Raw genomic sequence first — 22733 nt, 5'->3', positions numbered from 1 at the left:
GACATTTTTGGAGTATGTCTTAAAAAATTAATTTTATTATAAATTCTTGGCACTATATATGAGGACATTCTTTCACCGTAGTAGTTTTTAGCACTTTTTTGTACTAATCGCTTCTCTCTTACACTTCTGGTATTATACATATTTTTAACAGTTAATTTATACATATCTTTGTAGTAATACTCAATGGCTATTAGGTACTTTACCTGTTTGTCTATCGGTAATATTTTACACAAGGAAAACAATAAGTCATATTTCTTATTACACTTGTCTTTGACTTTTTTCGTAACTAAAAACTTTAAGAGTCTCATCTGAATGTTTCGTATATCATTGTTATATGTCTTAAATGTTCGACCGTAAATAATTAGCCCGTAGTTAATTAACGAGTCAGCAAGTGCGTAGTACACCACACGCAATGTTTTTTTATTTATTGCACCATTTAGCTGATAGAACTTTCCTAAAACAGATCTTAACCTATTACAAACCTCGGTGACGTGCGGCCTCCAGTTAAAGTTTGTGTCAATTAATAAACCAAGATATTTAAATGTTTTGACGTACTGCAACTTATTACATATACAATTTGCTTTTTTGTCATGTAAGCATTCGTACGTATGCCCTATAATATCTAAGTTTTGCGCACTAGCCATTTTAGCCCGCTGGTTGTATGGCGAGTGTATATGCATGCATTTTGTTTTCGCAAAGTTAAGAATGATTCCGTTATCATGTGCCCATTTAGTGATTTGCTCAAAATCGTCTTGTAGGTACTGCTGAACTTCCGATATATCCTTAGAGGCATACAGTAGGCACATGTCGTCCGCATACATATACACCCGACACTTCCCTACCACGTTTGAAACGCTGTTGACGTGCATCGCGTATCCGACGGGACCATACACGGAACCAGTCGGCACCCCGAGGTCCACGATCGCCTCCTCCCCCGTCACACCCGCGTGCAGGTGCGTATCTTTCTGCCCGTAAGAAAGTTTTTAAACCAGCTATTTGTGGGGCCGCGTATACCGCATTCATCCATGGCCTGTAAAAGGATATCATGGTCCAGGGTATCGAACGCTTTTTTGTAATCTATAAAAAGGACTATCAATTGCTTACCGGAGTCAAGGCATTCGTTTACATAATCAGCGAAACCTGTCAAGGCTGAGATAGTGCTGCGCCCTTTCCGAAAACCGTGTTGAGTGTCCGACAGTACATTATGGTGTTCCAGGAACCGACTAACCTGACCTACAATTAATTTTTCAATTATCTTATCTATTACAGACAAAATTGCTATAGGTCTATAATTAACATAGTCCAAATGATTACCAGATTTGTAAATAGGCCGTATAATCGCTTGCTTCAGCCGATCAGGATATACACTATCAGTGGTAATGCATGAATTCATCAACTTAGCTATTACAGGACTCAACTGACTCTGTAGGTATTTTATATCTTTTACTCTTATCCCGTCTAGTCCCGCCGCTTTGTCACACGATAACATCTTAATTACCTTTTCTACGTCCGCCGCTGTTACTTTATTGTACCTAAAACTCACGTCACACGGTGTTACATACGTATTTCTATCCAGAAATTTCGTGTCACAATCGTGTTTAATATTCCTTATTTCCCGAGTGAAAGTTTCAGAGAAATTTGCACAAATCTGACTAGTACTTTCTATTTTGCCTAAATATTTAAGTATAACATCATCCAAACTAGTTTTGGTTTTACCTAGCCATGCGTTAATGTTTGCCCAAATTTTCCTGAAATCCCCTTTACAATTAATAATTTCCGTTTGCCGATACCTATTCTTCGAGTAACACTTTATTAACCTTATTTCTAAATTTAGTATACTCCAGTCTTTTGGTCATATTTTTAGGTTGTGATTTCCATATTCTAAACAATTCATCTCTACGCATTAACAATTTATACAAATATCCATTAATCCATGGCTGAGTATTTCTCTTACTATTATTTTTTACCTTTACTACGATTGTACTTTCTTTATAAATACGCTCAAAAATTAAAGACAAGGTCTGGTACAACAAAAGCGGGCATGTTATTTGATGTAACTGAGTCCAGTCGAAAGCATCAAACTTTTGCTTAATCAGTTTTTCACTTATCACTTCGCGAAATGAATCACTACGGCATGGTTGCAATCGTCTGTTCTCACTTACGCTTACGTCCAACACTATACCGACGGCATGATGATCGGAGATATGCGCCTCCAGTACGTATGAAGAGAGGCCGCCAACGCCCCGTCCTGCTCGCACCCACGCGTGGTCCAGGCATGACGCATCGCACCGGCCGTCGACTATCGCCTCACGTGTTATCTCCGTGCTCGGTATTGCACATTGGAGGCCGCATCCACACAAGGTGTTTTTATATTTTACAGTTGTTGGGTTGCTTGCATTATTTAAAATATCTATATTCGTATCTCCAATCACAATTACCGTATCAGTTGCCGGAATAGGTTTTACGAGGTTGTTTAGCTCATCTATAAATTGTATTTTAATTTTATTAGGCGGTCTGTATATAGCCAATATATGTAATACAAAAGTATTAGTTCTCAGTTCGCCATGGAGGGCTTCTAGGGATTGTGTATTCACCTTATTAGCGTTGAAGTTAAATTCGTCTCTTGTATATATAATTATTCCTCCTCCCCTTTGTTTTTCTCTCGTCCGTACGTATGCACAATAGCCCGGTATTTGATAAGCATGTATCTCCTCTGCCTTGATATTTATTTCACTTAGTATTATTACGTCTATCTTAAACTTATTTTTACTAAGTATTACTAAAAACTGATTAAAGTGCTTTCTAATTGATCTAATATTTAAATGAAAAATATGTATTTGCTGTCCAAGATTGTTGAATTCGTCGCTTAATTCCGTGATTTGGTAAAATCTTTTGCATACAAAGTCTGAGGGCAACTCTTCTATCCAATTCACTTTTATAAGTACGAAATCACCTAGTGTGTACCTGTTGTGCTAAGTGCACAGTCTTATTCTTCACTCTCAAATCGGTGTAAATCACTATCCGATCTTATATGATATATCTTTTTTTCCTCATTACTTTTTTTAACAAGTATATTGCCATTTTGGACCCAAATGTACTGGAAACCCTTCGGTTTCAATAGATTTCTAACGGTCCACAGCAATTGACGATTGTACTTGGGTAGATCTTCGTTAATGTATAATTTCTTATCGCTGCCGTTATCGTAAATTGTATTGTTATTAATTTTGTGTTCCTTTCTTGCTCGTAACCATCCATCGCGGGATTTTTTTGATTTTAACTTAACTAATACAATTTTTGGTTTTGTAGCGTTTTTTTGGCCTACCCTACTCGCCTCGTCAATGTCGTTCGGATTTAGACTTAATTTTTGGGCTAATTGCTGTACGACTGCTAGCGTATCCTCGCTGCTTTGGGCCTCAAGTCCGTGAATTTCAATATTTTTCTCTTTTTCGCGCATTTCCAGCTCCTCTACTCTCTCCTCTAGTGCTTTGTTACATTTTTCCAAATATACATTTTTCTGCTCTAACGCCTTAATTTTTTTCTCTGACTTATCCTTAAACTCAATCAGTTGCTGGTACTTCTCGGCATAAAAGTCCACATTGCTGGTAAGCTCGTCTATTTTCGTTTCAAGGCTATGAAGTATGTGCAGTTTTTGATTTACTTCACTGAGAACCTTCTGTGCCGAATCTTGCTCGAGATTTACATCTAATTTTGGGGAATCATTCCGCTGCTGTGGACTGCTTTTAGTCTTCGGGCACTGCTCACAAAGCAGTGTCTGCAAGAATTGTTTCTTTGCACAGTTTTTGTGGTAAACCGTCCCACACCCACTTTTACACCTCACAATATCATCTTTTTTCACTGACACAAACTGTTTGCATCCATTACACTGAACCATTTTTAATCTTTATACTACGCGAGTTCAACACAGGTAATTGCTAATTAAGAGATATATCGTTTGCGTTATCTCCCGTCCGTACGCTGAGCGCGCGCGCACCTGACTGATAACTTCATAAACAAAAAGCGAGGGCAGTGTTATGATGTTGACTTCCCTAAAACGGTCTCTTAGCGAGGTAAGCGGGCTTAGGTTATATATTGCCCTCACTGCTCGCTTCTGAAGAACAAATATACTGTCAAAATCTGCAGACCTTCCCCAAACCAGGACTTCATATGACATGAGACTGTGGAAATAACTGTAATAAACTAATTTAGCTGTTTCTTCATCCGTAATTTGTCTTATCTTTCTGACAGCATAGGCAGCCGAACACAATCTATTACTTAGACTAGTTAAGTGTGCACTCCACTGTAGTTTTGAGTCTATAGTTACGCCTAGAAAAACTGTACTGTCTGAAAATTCTAAGATATCCTGTCCAAGAATAAGACTGGGCTCACGGTGCCCCTGCTGGCAGCAAGTAGTGAATCGGATACATTTCGTTTTTTTGGAGTTTAGAAGCAGATTGTTTGTGGTAAACCAAGTCAAAGCCTTTTGCAAGACCGGGTTAATAATAGCCTCGGCACTATCGCCATTTCTTGGCATTTTAAATAAGAGAGACGTGTCATCAGCAAAGAGTACTGTATTAGCCAAACCATCAAGAACATACGGTAGGTCGTTTATGTAGGTCAGAAATAAAAACCGGCCAAGAGCGTGTCGGGCCACGCTCAGTGTAGGGTTCCGTAGTTTTCCGTATTTTTCTCAAAAACTACTGAACCTATCAAGTTCAAAACAATTTTCCTAGAAAGTATTTATAAAGTTCTACTTTTGTGATTTTTTTCATATTTTTTAAAGATATGGTTCAAAAGTTAGAGGGGGGGGACGCACTTTTTTTCCTTCAGGAGCGATTATTTCCGAAAATATTAATACTATCAAAAAACGATCTTAGTAAACCCTTATTCATTTTTTAATACCTATCCAACAATATATCACACGTTGGGGTTGGAATGAAAAAAAATATCAGCCCCCACTTTACATGTAGGGGGGGTACCCTAATAAATCATTTTTTTCCATTTTTTATTTTTGCACTTTGTTGGCGTGATTGATATAGATATTGGTACCAAATTTCAGCTTTCTAGTGCTAACGGTTACTGAGATTATCCGCGGACGGACGGACGGACGGACGGACAGACAGACATGGCGAAACTATAAGGGTTCCTAGTTGACTACGGAACCCTAAAAATGGGCCCAATATGGAACCCTGAGGGACTCCCATTTCAACAGACATTTCGGTAGATTTTTTCCCCTCAATTACAACACGATGAGTCCTATTAGATAAATATGATTGAAGAACGCCCAAAGATCGACCCCTAACGCCATAGTGGTTAAGTTTTTCCAGCAGTGTTTGATGGTCCACACAATCGAATGCCTTGGATAAGTCGCAAAAGATACCAATGGCATCATGCGACTCATTCAGGGCATCGAATACGTGACTAATGAGACACGCTGTAGCATCAGTTGTCGATCTACCCTTGGTGAAGCCAAATTGTTGGGGATGCATTATGTTACTTGAGTTGAAGTGGAATAATAGTTGGTCTAAAATAATCTTCTCAAATACCTTACTTAATGTTGGCACAATCGATATCGGCCGAAAATTAGTAAGATGTTTGGGGTCCCCAGATTTTAACAAGGGGATTATTTTGCTACTTTTCATAAGTTCAGGGAACGTACCATTTTCAATACATAAGTTAAATATTCTGCATAAATGAGGAGCTAGGATATCAATAACCGAATCAAGCAATTTCACAGATAAACCAAATATGTCCGTTGTATTTTTTCTTTTGAGACATTTGTAAGTTTTAATGAGACATACTTCACTTATACGATTAAACTTAAAATCAGGACCTTCAGCTACATGATCTTTTAAAAACCGTTTTGCTTCCATACAACTAGAATTTAAACACCTAGTAGTTTCAGCGGGTATCTTTTTAAAAAAATCTACAAATGCGTTAGCAACATCTGCATTAAATTTGTTAAGCGAATAAACAAGACAATAAATGCGCACTATCTACGGGCCGGGATCTGTGCCGTGAATCGCGGAGCGCTCGTTATTTACGCAACATGTGTGAAATTCCATTCTGTAAGGTTTATTTTATTAATTACCGAAGCCTTTTTATAGATTTTAAGCGGAAAAGTATTATTTTCAACCATGCATGTTGCTTAATATATACTCCTAAATTTTTTTTTTGCGTTAGGAGGCAAACAGGGACACAGGTCGCCTGATGGTAAGCTATAACTGTTTTCCATGGACACTCGAAACCCCAGAAGGGTTGGAGGTGCGTTGCCGGCCTTTATGGTGGGTGTACGCTCTTTTATTGAAGGTTTGAAGGTTGTCTCGATCCGGAAATACTGCAAGCGACCGTTCAATCTACAGTTTTACTTCATACGAAGTTTCATTGAATGTCTGCAGGCAATTAATTACCACCAATAAAATTATAATTTTGAAAAAATCCCGATTTTCATCAAACTAAGAACACTAACTATTATGAATAAGAACACTCCCGACTAATTCAACTTTCAGAAAAAAAAAACAAATCGATTCATCCGTTCGAAAGGTACGATGCCACAGACAGACAGACACGTCAAACTTATAACACCCCGTCGTTTTTGCGTCGAAGGTTAAAAATACACTTTTTCCACTGTCGTGGAAATCTCCCCATCGCACATCCATCGTCATCCCGGGATCTCCAGAGGGTTCCATACATCCTCCCTTAACCGAGGCGCTTCATATTTCCCATGTGCACACCTTTATCTTCACAAACTTACCGTGTTTTATGGACATGGATGAATAGATTATGAACACATACGATTTTTTTTGCGGTTTTTTATTGCTTGGGAATACCATGTTTAATATTTTTATAAGTACCCGTTGATTTATTTGAAAGGTTATGCGTGATTTATCTCATTATTTATCCTAAAATAATCTTAAATAAGTTTTCTAATATTTCTATATCAGATGTTGCGAACGCTTTGAATCTTTGGATGAATGGACATACAGCGGATGGATTGAGTCACAAATTATTTTAAATAATGACGTGTAATGTGGTTGGATATAAAAAATTACCCTGACCCAAGAAAAGTTTCATTTTAATAAATAAATGTTGAGCTGAGGTGTTTTATTTTTGTGCACGACCGGGTTGCATGTGGCCCAATTTATCCCCTGCCTGTGACAGCAAATATGCTTCCTTAAAATTTTCATTCAAAATATTTCGATTTATTATCACATCAGCCTTGAGATTTTCTTCCCAACAATACAACTGTTTGTTACTTAGTTTATAAATTAAAAACTAAAATTAAAATGTTCTTGATCACCCCAGAATATACCACGATCAGCCTCCAACATACATAAATAATTAAACACGGTACTTACAACCATCTCTCTCGTTGTTGCTTCCTAGACATACGTAGTGTAATAGACGGCTATTATAATATTTATATCCCGGTAACAAGCATTATGTAAATCCGTCCCACTTTTCGCGTGTAATTCATCCAAATCTGCGCAGCCATAACGTTTATGGATAACGATAAATATGGATTTTCCGAACATCAGCGGTTTACGCGAATGTGGGAATCCGCGATATACTTGATTTACGCGGCACACGGTGTATGTTATTCAGGGCGTTTTTCAACCTTTATCTCAAAAGTCGGTCTGAAATCGGGAAAAATTGGCTGTATTTCTTTTATTCAGATAATACGAGTAGGTATATTTATGTTATAAGTATGGTTACATTTCTAAATATACATAATTATTCTTATTTAAGTAGGTTGTACTTACAGTTTTGAATTATGATTTCGCGGTTGACAATTACATTTTTGTTAAGTACAAGTAATGTATATAATTATATTGACAACTCAACTTCAAAATAAAATTGACCATTCTGTAAATATATGTACATAAATTTATAATATTATGCCTACTGGAGTCAGTGGAGTTTCTATTCTTGAAACTTTTAGCTAAATAAAAATATATATAAATGCGATTAAATCACGTAAAATTAAAGGTTTTTATAGGAATTCAGTGGATTTTCCTTCTATGTTTCATGAAGTTGTTATCGAAAAAATTATTGAATTGAAATTGAATGATTACCTACATTATAACCCTTCGTCTGTTTCTGTCAAAAAATTCTCATAAAACAATTAACTTTGATATATTTTTTTAAAGTCCAACACCTTATGTTAGGATCCTTATCAAACACAGACGAAGGGTTAATAATTATTTTGAGAAGCCTTCTACCTTAAATATGTTTTATACAATTCAGTTTTCATTTGAACTTGAAAACTACCATCTCATAGGTACGGTACGCCCGCAGAATAAACTATCCGTAAGCGCCTTTGCTCGGGTCCGGTGCGGTAATGCGCGCGACACGACTTCGCTCTTCGCTCCGTCATAATCGCGTCAGCCCGTAACGACTAGAGATGCAACCGTTTTGACCGGATACCGGATATCCGGCCAAAGATACTGCAATGCGCCTTTGCTCGGGTCCGGCGCGGTAATGCGCGCGACACGACTTCGCTCTTCGCTCCGTCATAATCGCGTCAGCCCGTAACGACTAGAGATGCAATAGTGGTTTGATCGGATACCGGATATTCGGCAAATGTTGCCGGATATCATGTATCCGTCCGCTGACTATCCGGAATAAAGAGCGGGTGGGACCTAAATGAAGTAAATTCGATAGCCTGCGGAGGCACCGGTACCGGTCGCAACGTGTTTCTATGTAATTAAGTAGTTGTAAGCATGTTATAGGCAATTTTTCATAGAAATACACGCTATTTTCGTACTTTATAATGTTCATAATTAATTTTGTTAGATCAAAACTGACCTTTAATAGCGATTTCTTTGTTGTGTGATATCAAGTTTTCTCCTAATATTAAATACAAAACACTACCCAGTATTAGGTCGGAATTCGGATATTAAATACTATCCTATACCTGATGCCCAGCATTTACTGCTGACCGGATACCGAATAGTGACCAGATATCCGTTGCATCTCTAGTAACGACCTCTGGGGCTTTTACCCTGTTTGAACATGTTGAGTCTTGTGGTAAAGACATAAGGTTTGTCGACGACCGTTAAGAGAAAGTCCTGGAGGACATTCGTTTGAATTATACAAACTAAAATAGTTTGACGACCGGTCAGCCCTGGTACTTTCATTTGAGAACAACACATTCATCACCAGCAGGGCTAAGATGGACGGCTGTCTATTTGTCACCATGTCTGTCATAAGAGAAGTCCTGATAAGACAAGAAAACATGATCATGATAGAATTACGGCCAGAATATAATTATAGTCACAGCAAAGTCACTTTTACTGGTTGACGTTAACTGAATATTCGTATCCGATTGTCTTGCGGACCAGATAAAGCTTAATCATAGAATATATAATAGTACAAGTACAGAAGGCCCACTGCTTTGATGTTCACGACATGCCGACTTTTTAAATACCTACAAAATTCTAACAAAGAAACGAGCCGCACGTGCGCGGCGCCCGGCGATAGGGTTGCCTACGGATTAAAACGATTTAATACTCAGATAAAATGTTATACTATTATATTCAAGTCTTGGGTACTTTCTAGGTATATATATAGTATTTATATATTTTTGTTTAAGTTCCAACATCACAAGCCTTATTGAATCTTTTCGGGGGACTTAATCAATAGTAGATCTGTGTAAACATGTCCTATGGTATTTATTTTATTCATGATATCTATTTAACTAAGCATTATTAGCCATTCCACACGCGGACATAGCATATGAACCTTAAAAAAAACTCGCGACGTAAAGTAACATTAGAAAGTGCGAACGTGCGTTCCGTGAAAACACGCGCCACCCCTGATTAGGCCGCGAACTCGCGGCCGCTGGCATGTACTTGTAGCGCGGCGATAGAATCGCGGAGTGAGCCGCCCCTGGCTTAATTAAGGTTTTTGAAGTACCAATAGTGTGGATGACGGTATAATGCCACGTCATCCGTCACCATCACCGTCCCGCGCCGTGCCGTGCGCCGGAGCGGCGATTACGGCTCGCAAATAGGTCAACAACTCAATTACTATCCCGAATTCCGACACAGAATAGAACCGAGTAGCCACTAGGTGTGAAAACGTCACGTCACAAAACTGTATTATAATCTGTAGCAATTACAACAGTGACAATTGTCGCCCGAAAGTTACACTTCGCCGTTCATTGCCTGACCAACAAGGAAATATTTACGCTGAGCAATAATGTTACTTATCAACTCAGAAATATTAGGTATAGAACTGACAACAGTGTCAAGTGTCATTGTGAAATAAATAGCGGACTACTAAGCCACCAAAGACGATGTACCGGCACCACACAATAAAATCACTGCAACAAATCTGCTAAGATGTCGTGGCCAATGATGGATGGAAATATCCCACTTAATATGTACAATTAGAATAACACAAAAAGCGAATTTATATTTGACTGATCTCTTCCAGTTTAAGTTATATTAGACTATTCCTAGTACTAATCGATTTTACTAGTTTATAAATGGATTATCTCACTCCATTGATTTTGCGCACAAATGTACAGTGAACTGCAAAAGCGCATGGCGAATTTATCAATGAATGTCGCAGCTCACTGTACGAGTGCATTCATTCTATTTTTAACATCTAAAATCTTGTCTTTTGGCTAATCGTTGCAGATAAAATACATATATGAACATAAAATTTACGCCACTAAAAGAAATTTAAACAGTTATGACGTGGGCATTAATATCATTTTCAATTGGCTTGTATGAATTTACTATTTTTAGCATAATATTCATCACTCTCTGACTAATTTCACACATGTCCCGGTAAACGAAATTAGCGAAGGTGAACTAAATTAGCAGATCCAATTTGTTTGTTTACCAAGTCAACGATACGAGTAACGCGTCGCAGTTTGCTATTAATTTCGGCTAATTATATCCTGATGGTGTTTACATTGTTACATTGACAGACGTTTAACGAGGTGTCTATGATTATAACGATTACACTTTAGATAATTGAGATGTGCGAAAAGGAAACTATCGAGTATTGAAATACGTTTCATGAATGTGTAATATTACGTTTTGAGTTAGCGGTAAAACGCATGTATTTCGGTATCATCACTAACAACTTTAGTGGGCTGACAAGTCAAGTTTTTTTTTTTATATTAAATAAATACTTAGCTTCATTAGTATTTGTCATAACTTCGATTCTCAACTTGACATAATAAGTTATAAGTTGTACATTATTGGACCAAAATTACGCTTGGCTTCAGGGTTACTGAAATTATCTGTACAAAGTAATTTAAACACAGCCTGTTTCATTTTGTGCAAATCAATTCTTATTTATTGTTGCTCATTTATAAAGCGTTATTATATTACCTACACCCAGACTACTACGCTCGCGGTACCCAATTCAGTGACGAATGTAATGATACACGTTAAACTTTCGTGAGACATATTCAAATAATTAATTTAAATACGGTTGTACTCACGTTATTATATCGCTATTGCTGCGACATGTTTCAGGCCAATTCGAAGGCCCCTCTTCAGGCATAATATAGGAGTTCCCAGTCTGCGGAGTTTAGCCGTCGCGTGGACTCCTATATGCCTGAAGAGGGGCCTTCGAATTAGCCCGAAACATGTCGCAGCAATAGCGATATAATAACGTGAGTACAACCGTATTTAAATTAATTATTTGAATGTAATGATATTCAATTGAAAGCAAACTTATGTATACATTTTCCTGACATTTTGCTTTATTTTATTTATCAGCGTTTTTATATCAGTGCACTCGTTGTTATTGTGCATTCATACGTAGAAACGTATGAATGGAATGTGAAGTGGGCTCAGGCCGTAGCCCATTAGTCTCGCGAGCGATTAAGCCCACTGCCCACTCGGCCCATTGCCCACTCAGCCCACTATGAGGGATGAAGGACAAATGAATCTTTATCCTCTTAAGGTGATATCCTTCGAGTATTTTTGGTGTCCTAAAATTCGTATTACTTACATAAGGTAAGGAGAGGTAAGATTGAAGGGCATTTCTTGTGGGATAAGATAGAAAGCCGCCCGTAGGGCTTCAGAAAAAAACCTTCAGTCTTCCCCCACATTACCCTTATGTAATTTTGCTTAAGGTTAAAGGTGTAACTATTCATATTTATTTCTAAGTTTTAGAATTTTCAAAGAACTGACATAACGAAAAGAAATTCCCATTTTCAGAAACATTCTGTAACGAAGTCATGCTACTCATTTTAGTTGTAATTTTCTTTTATAGAAGCAAAAAAATAATAGTGACTTGCATTAAAGTTACATTCTGATCTCAGCTGTAACTTTATATATTACTGCTACGACATTATAAATATTTATCATACCGCATCTATCAATGCCTATGACAACATGAATGCCAGAATAAACATGACCAGGGTTCGGATATCTCGTAGCATGGTAAGACGTTAGAAAACCATGGAGTCGATATTAACATTAAATTTAATTTATACTCATACTCATCCTTATGTAAGTATGTAATTTGTAACAAAATGCTTTTAATTTAATATAAAACGATGAATTATTAAAACTGTATGACTGCTTCACATCAGAAAATATGGAAAAAGTCGCCATTGTATATTCATTTTACAATTTTGAAATGTATAATACACCCGTCATGCCTTGCCAGAATTTTGAAGAACTTATATCTGTATCTACGTGTTATATCCATAAAACAGTTCTATATATATTACAAACTAGAAGCCAGCTTAGTTAATTTTTTTTACGTAGTATACAACATAGTGTGGCAGTCTTTGTTTCATTTAAAATATAGTTTTATACATACAATACATACATACAATCACGCTTGTATCCCATAAAAGGGTAGGCAGAACACATGAAACTACTAAAGCTTCAGTGCCACTCTTGCCAAATAAGGGGTTGAAAGAAAACGAAACTGTGACATTGCAGTGACAGGTTGCCAGCCTCTCGCCTACGCCACAATTTAACCCATATCCCATAGTCGCCATCTACGACACCCACGGGAAGAAAGGGGGTGGTGAAATTCTTAACCCGTCACCACACAGGGTATATAGTTAGTTGTATATAGTTTTATTCAGTTCCAAATCATATTTATTTCGTTTATAATCAACTTTTGGAATTAGTAGGTATGTGAGTATGAGTATGAGGTGACGGTACGGTAACAGTCTTACTAATGCCGGTACAGTCATGTTCAGTCATGGTTCTCTAACCTCTTACCATGCTACGAGATATCCGAACCCTGACCATGACTACCGGCATTAATAAGACTGTTACCGTCACTGACTTTAACAAGCATTGACAGCTACAATACAGCTGCAAGCTACCCCTAAATCTCCCAAGTCTGTTCTAGGTGACCTGCATAATCTGCCAACGAGTGTTCTGCTGCGCCGACTGCCGGCGCCGCCACGAGCGAACCGCCCACGATCTCCCCTACGACTGTCCCATCTGCCGCGAGCTCCCCTTCCTCTGCGAGCCGGTCCAGCTTTGCCCGGCTTTCCTCTTTCACTTGCAGGAGCACCTGCCTCTGCGTTGCTCGAAGTGTGAGAAGGTGTTTTCGACCATGGATGAGCTGGCGGATATTGATAAATGCACGAGCCTTTCGGAACTGGTTGATCACAGGTAATTTCTGTATCCTAAGGTGGATCTACACCGTTCTTAACATTTGTGGAGTAAACATCAGTGGGCTATTAACCACAGTGACATTGACACTTGACTCTGACAATTCTATGTTTATTTCTGGGTTGATAAGTAAGAGCGTTACCTTAGCGTCAATATACATACATACATACATACAATCACGCCTGTATCCCATAAAAGCAGAACACATGAAACTACTAAAGCTTCAGTGGCACTCTTGGCAAATAAGGGGTTGAAAGAAAACGAAACTGTGACATTGCAGTGACAGGTTGCCAGCCTCTCGCCTACGCCACAATTTAACCCATATTTCACAGTCGCCTTCTACGACACCCACGGGAAGAAAGCGGGTGGTGAAATTCTTAACCCGTCACCATACAGGCGGTATTTCCTTGTTAAACAGGCAATGAACCGCGAAGTGTCATTGTCAGGCGCCAATAAAATTGTCACTGTTGTGAAATAGGCCACAGTAAGTAATTGGGTAAGTTACTTCTTGTTACAATGTTGCAAAACAAAAGTTGACTGCAGTAAAGATGCGCCTTATGTTTTAGTTTTATTATTATGTTTTTCGCCATCATCCTAAAAGCCAGTGCTACGGCTTTTTGCTATTTTTACTTTTCCATGGCTAATTTATATTCAACTAGCTTTTACCCGCGGCTTCGCCCGCGTAATAAAAGTACTTATTCATTAAGATTTTCATTTGGATCCGTAGGGACCGTAGGTTTCTCTGTAGATATATTTATCTGCGATTATTTCGATTGCACATAATACTTTTGCTTGCAATGATTGTAGAAATATTACACATCGACCACAGCGTAGGTAATTCTATATACGCTGGGGAAACCTTTATAAACATCCCACATAGCCCGTATTTCGACACTGTGATCGGTGGGTAAAAAGTACTTTTTTCTATTATCCCTTACAATTTTTTACATTTTGCTTATACTTATCGCAAACGTAATCTTCAAGCAAGCAAACAACGATCGTCTTAGAGCACATTGATTGTAAGAGACCGCCGACCGATTATCCGTATCCCTCTAACGATACCCATATTATCCGTATCCGTATCCGTATCGCTATCGCTATCGCTAAAGCTATCCCTATCGCTATCCCTATCCCTATCGCTATCCCTATCGCTATCCCTATCCCTATCCCTATCCCTATCCCTTATCAAGATGTTTAATGATATAACACTAAGTTCTCGCGCTTTGTACACATATTTAAAGTCACATACAGGTCGAACGCGATTAATTAACATTATTTTTACCTTTTTTCCCAACGTTTCGGCCAGGTTGCACTGGCCGTGGTCGCGGAAGACTGACGTCCCAGCAAAATGTCACCGGAGATGTAAACAACACAAAACTACCCGATATTAATTTATATAAATGTTCGGGGTAGACAAATAAATATAATCTACCCGCTTTTAGTTAATGTTTATTTCCCACCATGTTTATTTTAAAGGTAAAAATAATGTTAATTAATCGCGTTCGACCTGTATGTGACTTTAAATATATGTTTAATGATTTCTTATCAAGTGCTAAAATATAAAGTTTCATGGTTTTATCATTTAAAATTAAGAAATCCCATACAAACTTTCAACCTCTTTTTCAACCCCTTCATCCCTTTTTTTCGAAATAAAAAGTAGCCTATGTTCTGTCTCAGGGTCTAAAGATTGTCTGTTCCAAATTTCATCAAAATCGGTTGCGTGGTTTAAGCGGGAAAGCGTAACAGACAGACAGACAGAGTTACTTTCGCATTTATAATATTAGTATGGATAGTATGGATTATTAATTTCTATAAGAAATTATGAAAAGTACAACTTAGTATCATATTTTTCTGCATCATGTTAGTAAGAAACAACCATGATGTCCGTCTGGCTGTAAACTCTAGGGGCATTGCATGCTCGCTTCCGACAATTAATTTTATGAATTTTGTAATAGAAGTAATACTTTTTCCATTTTAATTTACAGCAAATCGAGTTTAAGAGTAGCTGATGAGCGCTTTGATTCACTTTACGAGAAGATCATAGAAGATAAGAATGAGGAAGCGGAGAAGAATCATAAGACAGCTGTTATTACTCCTATAGTCAGGAGGAAGTATTTAGTTGATTATGAACCCAGCGACACGGAGCCGGAGGACGGAGATGCCAGTCCCAAGGTAAAGATTGTAATTCGTTATAATAATAGTCTTCATATCATAGGAGACAAGAGTGAAGAAGTGAAGAACCATAAGACCGCTGTTATTACTCTTATAGTCAGGAGGAAGTATTTAGTTGATTATGAACCCTGCAACGCGGAGCCCGAGGACGGAGATGCCAGTCCCAAGGTAAAGATTGTAATTTGTTAGAATAATAGTCTTCATATCATAGGAGACAAATCTTGGGATTAGTTGTCAAAGCGGACCCCAGGCTCCCATGAGCCGTGGCAAATGCCAGGATAACGCAAGGAGGATGATGATATCATAGGAGACAAGAGTGAAGAAGTGAAAAACCATAAGACAGCTGTTATTACTCTTATAGTCAGGAGGAAGTATTTAGTTGATTATGAACCCAACAACGCGGAGCCCGAGGACGGAGATGCAAGTCCGAAGGTAAATGATTTAATTTTCTATAATATTATTCTTCATCTTCCTTGATAACTCTTGGTATTAATGGTGGCCTTTAAGATGAGTGTACGTTCTTTTCTTGAATGTTTGAAGGTCATATCGGTCTAGAAATAACGCAGGCGAGAGTGCATTCACAGTTGCTTTGGCAAGTAGTCCCATCGTGTGGCGAAAACACAAGTTTTACAAAAGCGGCTGCCATCAGCGACTTTCCAACACAGAGAGTAAACTAGGCCCCGTCTACTCCGGTTTGCTCATGATATTTATTTTCTTTCATCGAAAAGATTTTTTTAAACCATAGTTACATAATTTCAATAATTACTTAAGGTAGGAGCCGGGGCTGGAACCAGCGATACCTCGGAAATATTTACCTTGAGATAACAAAACCAATTGTAATTATTGAACCCTACTGCACGTTCTAAATATCCCTTCTGTTATAAGATATATACAACATGCTTGTGTATGACGATAATTTGACAGTATACATTTTATAGGTCTCATTCACCGGGACGGCAGCGCCCAAGACGCCTCGACTCAAGCGCAGCGCCACTCCCCACGTGAAGAAACTGTTGCTGGCGCGGCAGCAAGCCTTAGATGAGGAAGGCCGTGGCTCACCAGACTTGGACACGGGGGCAGGTTAGACTTGATTTATTTCTACTTGCCGCCTGTTGTTTATTTCTACTTGCGATGTTACGTTTATTTTAGCGTAGCGTTTATGATTCTCAGTTCATCCGCTGCGCAGTTCGTCCAATTGATATTTCAATTTACGAAACCATTGGTGTCAAACTAACATTTAGACTCCGGACTTTCATTCTAAATCTATTTTCAGTGGAAGCAGAAATAACAACCCCGAACTCCCGCCCGCAGTCCCTCGCAGCCGCCGCCCTGGCCGTTACCACGAGCACTCCCACGCACTCCGTGCCTGGCGGGTGGGCCATGTTCTCCACGCAGACTGAATCCCCGCTGTCGGAGATCGAGCAGGCTGACAGCCCACAGCCTGATAACAGGGTGAGATTGTTATCACAGTCCCTGGCCGCGACCACCAGCACACCAGCACTCGGTGCCTGGTGGGTGGGAAATGTTTTCCCGCAGACTGCCTCCCCGCTGTCGGAGATACAGCAGGCTGATAGCCCACAGCCTGATAATAAGATGAGATTGTTATCACAGTCCCTGGCCGTGACCACCAGCACACCAGCACACCAGCACTCCGCACCAATATTTCGTCTACTGATGTAATTTGGTATCCTCACAATATTAAGCGTTTGGGTTTTGATTCTACACAGATATTTTGTACCTACACCTTGCAACAAAAAAAGGCCAATTCTCGGGAAAAGGTCATCATGGCACACAACTTTGACAAATACTTCTATAACTTTCAACGCACAATGCTCCTGAAGTCGAGCATTCTTCTTCGTAGATAACAAATATTTACTTGGTCTAAGCTAAGTCTGCAATTTGCTCAGACTTTACTGAACTTTGTTTTGTCTGAGTTGGGACAACGATAATTTAAAAAGAACACTACTCTAAACACACTAAATCATCTAATTGTGTTAACTAGAAGCACGTCCATCTCATGTTCAAGTCTCTTCTTTTTCATACAAGATAATATATCTCAGGCTATACTATAACTTTGTCTTAACAAGGACCTAATAAACATAATTCTTTTCTAATGAATCTGCAACGCCTGCATTTTACCTGCAGGAAAGCGGTGATAAATACTCTCCTAGTCTCAGATTGCATTCCCGCTCACCCCGATTCGCTATCTGAGCCAGTGTTTTACAATCTAGGTAATTACCGAGACAAGCTGTAAATTTACTGTGGCAGTCTCATTTGCACGTTAGTTTGTGTAACAAAGCGAGCGCCGTCACTGGGTAAGACAAGTCATACGATGTAGGAGGTTACATCTCAGTTGAGAAATCATTTCTTTGCAGCATTGCCGGATATTGTATGTAGTGAAAAACGGTGGTGGTCAACGGTGTTATTGAGAAGATTACATTTAGATGGCTACGTAGCAGGATAATTCATATATTAAATTATAGTGGAAATTATAGTTGCAGCAATACCATCACCAAATAACAGAATAATATCAACATTGTGATGTTAACGTCGTCATTCATACCATAGGTAGGTAGGTATGTTTTTCAAATATGCTGGTCGTAATAATTTATCAACATCACGCAGCATATTGTTTCCTCAATCGCGAAGAAACATTAAGAGAAGTCATGCTGGTAGGAGTATGTATAAGATGATTCACGCCTCGCGAGCAACTCGGGGGGTACTTCCGCGTTCACGCTCCGCCTGCGTAAAGCTTGCGAATTAGAACAACGAACTGTGAAATTAGGGAGGCTATTGCTTATCAAGTGTTTTCTTAATTTCACTAGCCAAAGATTAGTTCCTTTTTCAAACAAAATCCGTGGCTCATTTAGATTTATTTATTTATCGTATGGCATATATCGTTTCTCTACTTTTAAATGTTTAAAAAGTCAGACTGCAGATACTCGATTGCAGTCGTCGACAAGGTCTTAAGATCTGCCAATTCTCCGCTAAATTTGGTGATGGGGCACTCAAAGACAATGTGGTGTACTGTCTGATCCGGGTCGCCACATTGGCATTCCGATGACTCGCGCCACCCCCATTTACACCACAGCGACGCGCAGTTACCGACGCCTGTCCTAATCCGATTTAACCGACACCAAAGTCGTCGAGGTTCCTCAAATCCCACTGGCCGGATCCCAGCTTGTAGCTCAAAAAGGTCTGTAGGCATAGACCTCGAGTCCCATTCTGCTGTCCACGCCTGTAATGTGTTAGTTTGTGGGTCGAGCAAATGGAATTTTAATGCTGGGGGTTTGCGAGATTTAAGCCTGAGGGTCTTGAGCGCGTTGAGGTCCTCGTGAATAGGCAAGCATGTGTTCGTGCGGATCTTCGAGATTTCTCGATCGAGGCACTTTAGGCAGATTATTCTACTCTACAATGGTATTAGGAACGAAAAACCCACAGATTATAGTAGATAATGAGACAAAACTTTTCTTCAAACGCTACGTCAAAACACAGCATAAGGTGCTCTGAACTAAAAACCTATTGACAAAATTTCACAATGCCCTTGATTCCATAAGTCTATCGAGCTTAACGAACAATAATGAATTCATTCTGAATTTGTAATTCGTCCTTTTCACCGTAAAGTGGACAATTGTAAAAGTTGGCTCCAATCAGATTGGTTCGGAATCGCGTTTCGCGCTTACTTTACACAATGTTAGTGGCACAATGAAGGAATGAAACTCATCCAAATGCGATTTATCTAATTAAATAGTAGATTTACTAATAGTAATTTTTATATGAGTACACTAATGAAAACGAGAACAATGTACTCTTTAATACTTAAGATTCTAAAAATACCATTGTCTGAAACGATAGCAGATTTACGGTTTCTTAACTAAGGCAGTTTGTTTTTGTATATCCGACTGTAGAGGCACATGTTGCAATTCTCAAGTTTTGGAACCAACCGAGGTCTACGAGGTCTATAGCTCACAGAGCCGCTAGTATAATTAGTAATATAAGTAGCCAGTGTACAATATTTTGTTACTGTTATGCAATTATGTCTTTCAGTGTAAGTAACATCTTAACTTTTAACATTTATAGACTGAAGAAGCAACAGAACAGACGGGACCCGAGCCAACAGAAGCAACCGAAGATAATACCGAACGAACGGAACTGTCCGACAGTAAACCTAAACTCAAGAGTATTATATCGAGTCGACGTGTCGGTAGTGCGGAAAGTGCGGAGCAAGATACTAGGACTAAACGAGTCAAGTTTGCAGATGATACTGTCTTCCAACCTGAACCACGGCTAAAGAGAGGTAACATCTATAAAACATTAACATAAAAGTACTTTGCAGTTCTTCGTGGATTCCAGCTTCGTAAACTCGACACTTATTTTCATCTCTCTACGATGCAGGAGTACGAGATTTGTCCATCAATCTGGACAGATCATTCTGTTGCCGGGTGCGAGACCATCAGCACCTCTGGTTACTACTACAGCAGTAGTAACCAGAGGTTCTGCACCGGTAAGTGATGGTGATGCTTCTTAGAAAGGCAAAACACTTGTCAATTTTTATTTTTTATCGCTTCAGTTGATAACCGCACTGATTTCGTCACTCATTGAGATTCTGCCTAGTATATTTTTATTCATTCAAATACTGGTTTCCAATGCCTTAAGTAACAAGTAATTTGAAAATGTTTTCCAGTATTCCGCAAGCCAAAACGCATGCTGACCCCCGGCCCAACAAAAGCCCGCTTCAACGTCAACCCCCGCTTCCAAGCTCTCATCAACCGTTTCGAGCAGAACGTCTTCAGCCCCCACACTCAAACCCCCAACACTACAGATCAAACCCCCAATATCACGGATCGAACCCCCAACACCACTCGAACCCCGGATACCATGGCGCGTACACCGATCTGCAACCGCCAGGAGACTGATAACGTGCCGAGGGCTATTGACTTTAAAGATAGTCCTCTTGAATTGAAGAATAGTGTAACTGAGGATAATAGAGACGCATCTTTCAAGTCTTGTGTGGCGACGCCTGGTGGGATTGATACGGCTATTACTGCGCTTTCTACTAACATTGCAGGTAATTTTTACGTCTTTTTTTTCCTTTGCCGAATAATGGTTACCAATTTTTTTGGAGTTTCCAGGCAAAAGGAGCCTCATAAGCTGCACTCGTTGGCCATCGTCGAAGGCAGATTCTCTTAGCTGAGGCAGCGGGCGCATTTCTTTAGTTGAGCATACTGCCTGATTAAGCTTGGACAGCTACGTATCATTGCCAATTTGCCACCTGTGGGATATATTGTATGCGTGATGATTATGTAAAGTTCTTTTAATAATAACAATTTCATTGTTACTTGTTATTATGTACATTACATTAATCTTTCCAGGGTCTCTTCAAACTTGCATCTCAAACGTTTTGAAGCATACCGAGGAAGAAACAGAGATCCAATTTAAGTTCACCATCACAAAGAAGAAGACTGTGCAACGAGCAGCAGAAGTAGGAGAAGGATCAATAAAAGACCAGGAAAAGGAGAATCTTTGGGCCACTGTGGCTAAAGCTGTGAAGAACGCCTTTTGGGGGGAAGGCGGGGAGTTTGGTTTGTTACTGATTTTTTATTGGTGGCTGGGTACATATTAAGTCATTAAGTCGTCTTGATTAATCAAGGGAGTAGGGGACAAGAGACCAGAAAACAAGGACTTTTGGGCCACAGTTGACAAGGCCGTGAAATAGACAAATAAACAGCGAAGAACGATTTTGGCCTTTTGGGCATTGGTGGTGGGAATTCGGTTCGTAGACGTATTTATGTCGGTTGTGGGCAGATTATATTACAATAAGAGATAAGTAATAGATACGTGACCTGAAGACTTTGGCTTGTGACAAACATTTCGAACGGTTTTGATATATTTAGATCCGGACCTTCTGGCACCAATTCTTTCATAACCCAGGAAATTTTCCCCAAAATGTGGCTTCTCTTCTAAGGTTGTTTTTTACTCAACCGGAAGCAAGCGTTCCACCTCGAGACTTTTTAAAATATGGCCTCCACTTGACGGGTTAAGCGATACATATAAAATCCACGATATGAGGATTTATTTATTACCCGCACCGTGGCGTGTTACAAAATTTTACGACTTCTAGTCCGGAAATGAAACATTATGAATATTTTATTGAATGTCATAAAATGAAATAAATGGCATAACCGATGTAAATTAATTGGAACACAATACAGTTACGATGTAATTGTTTCGGTAGCGTTCAAAAACTGTAATCACGCCTTGTTTGTTAGCACGTCAAATAATTTACATTACTTAAATACAAGTTAAATTAATTTAGGTTACATGGTGTATAAAGCAAAGTTTTGTTTTCATGATTCCATCCAAATATCACACGGAGTTAGTCTGTCTGGTTCCACGTTCCACCTTATGCCGGCACCGGCAGTATTTTTTAACCCCCGACGCAAAAACGACGGGGTGTTATAAGTTTGACGTGTCTGTCGGTCTGGCTGTGTGTGTCTGTCTGTGGCATCGTAGCTCCCGAACGGATGAAACGATTTAGATTCAATTTTTTTGTCTGCAAGCTGAATTAGTCGGGAGTGTTTTTAGTCATGTTTCATGAAAATCGGTCTACTATGTCGCAGTCGGGGGTTTTTTCAAAATTATAATTTTGTGGTTGTTCTACTCGTAATATAAGAAGAACTGTGGCGAGCTTCAGGATATCTTTATCCATACTTACTTACTTACTAAATATTATAAATGGGAAAGTGTGTGTCTGTAACGACGAATTGACGCGATTTTTTAAACGGAGATAGTTGAGAGGGATGGAAAGTGACATACTATGTGCCTATTAGGCCACTTTTTGTCGCTTTATAAGCCTCTACTTCCGTAAAATGGGTGGGGGGGAGTTTGTATGTAGAATTCCGCAATTTTTGAATTATTGCGAGTGAAGCCGCGGGCAAAAGCTAGTATTTT

General features: G+C 39.1%; 2 protein-coding genes across 3 annotated transcripts in view; both read left to right on the top strand.

Annotated features, from left to right (window-relative positions):
- Nucleotides 1-22733, top strand: part of LOC125235291 (dopamine D2-like receptor) — a 392584-nt gene that overhangs the window by 285913 nt on the left and 83938 nt on the right. The gene's annotated exons all lie outside the window — the stretch shown is intronic.
- LOC125235289 overlaps nucleotides 1-22733 on the top strand; it is a 52444-nt gene that overhangs the window by 4841 nt on the left and 24870 nt on the right. The window contains exons 2-8 of one of the 2 annotated variants that reach the window (XM_048141802.1): nucleotides 13342-13610; nucleotides 15596-15782; nucleotides 16721-16862; nucleotides 17062-17234; nucleotides 19863-20079; nucleotides 20467-20850; nucleotides 21155-21364. In XM_048141802.1, the coding sequence (XP_047997759.1) occupies nucleotides 13342-13610; nucleotides 15596-15782; nucleotides 16721-16862; nucleotides 17062-17234; nucleotides 19863-20079; nucleotides 20467-20850; nucleotides 21155-21364 (1582 nt within the window). Of the gene's footprint in view, nucleotides 1-13341; nucleotides 13611-15595; nucleotides 15783-16720; nucleotides 16863-17055; nucleotides 17235-19862; nucleotides 20080-20466; nucleotides 20851-21154; nucleotides 21365-22733 lie in introns of both variants that reach the window. The other variant, XM_048141801.1, reaches the window with a different exon arrangement.

This window comes from Leguminivora glycinivorella, chromosome 17, assembly GCF_023078275.1.
Source record: "Leguminivora glycinivorella isolate SPB_JAAS2020 chromosome 17, LegGlyc_1.1, whole genome shotgun sequence".
NCBI lineage: Eukaryota > Metazoa > Arthropoda > Insecta > Lepidoptera > Tortricidae > Leguminivora > Leguminivora glycinivorella.
This window is presented reverse-complemented; position numbering and strand designations above follow the sequence as displayed.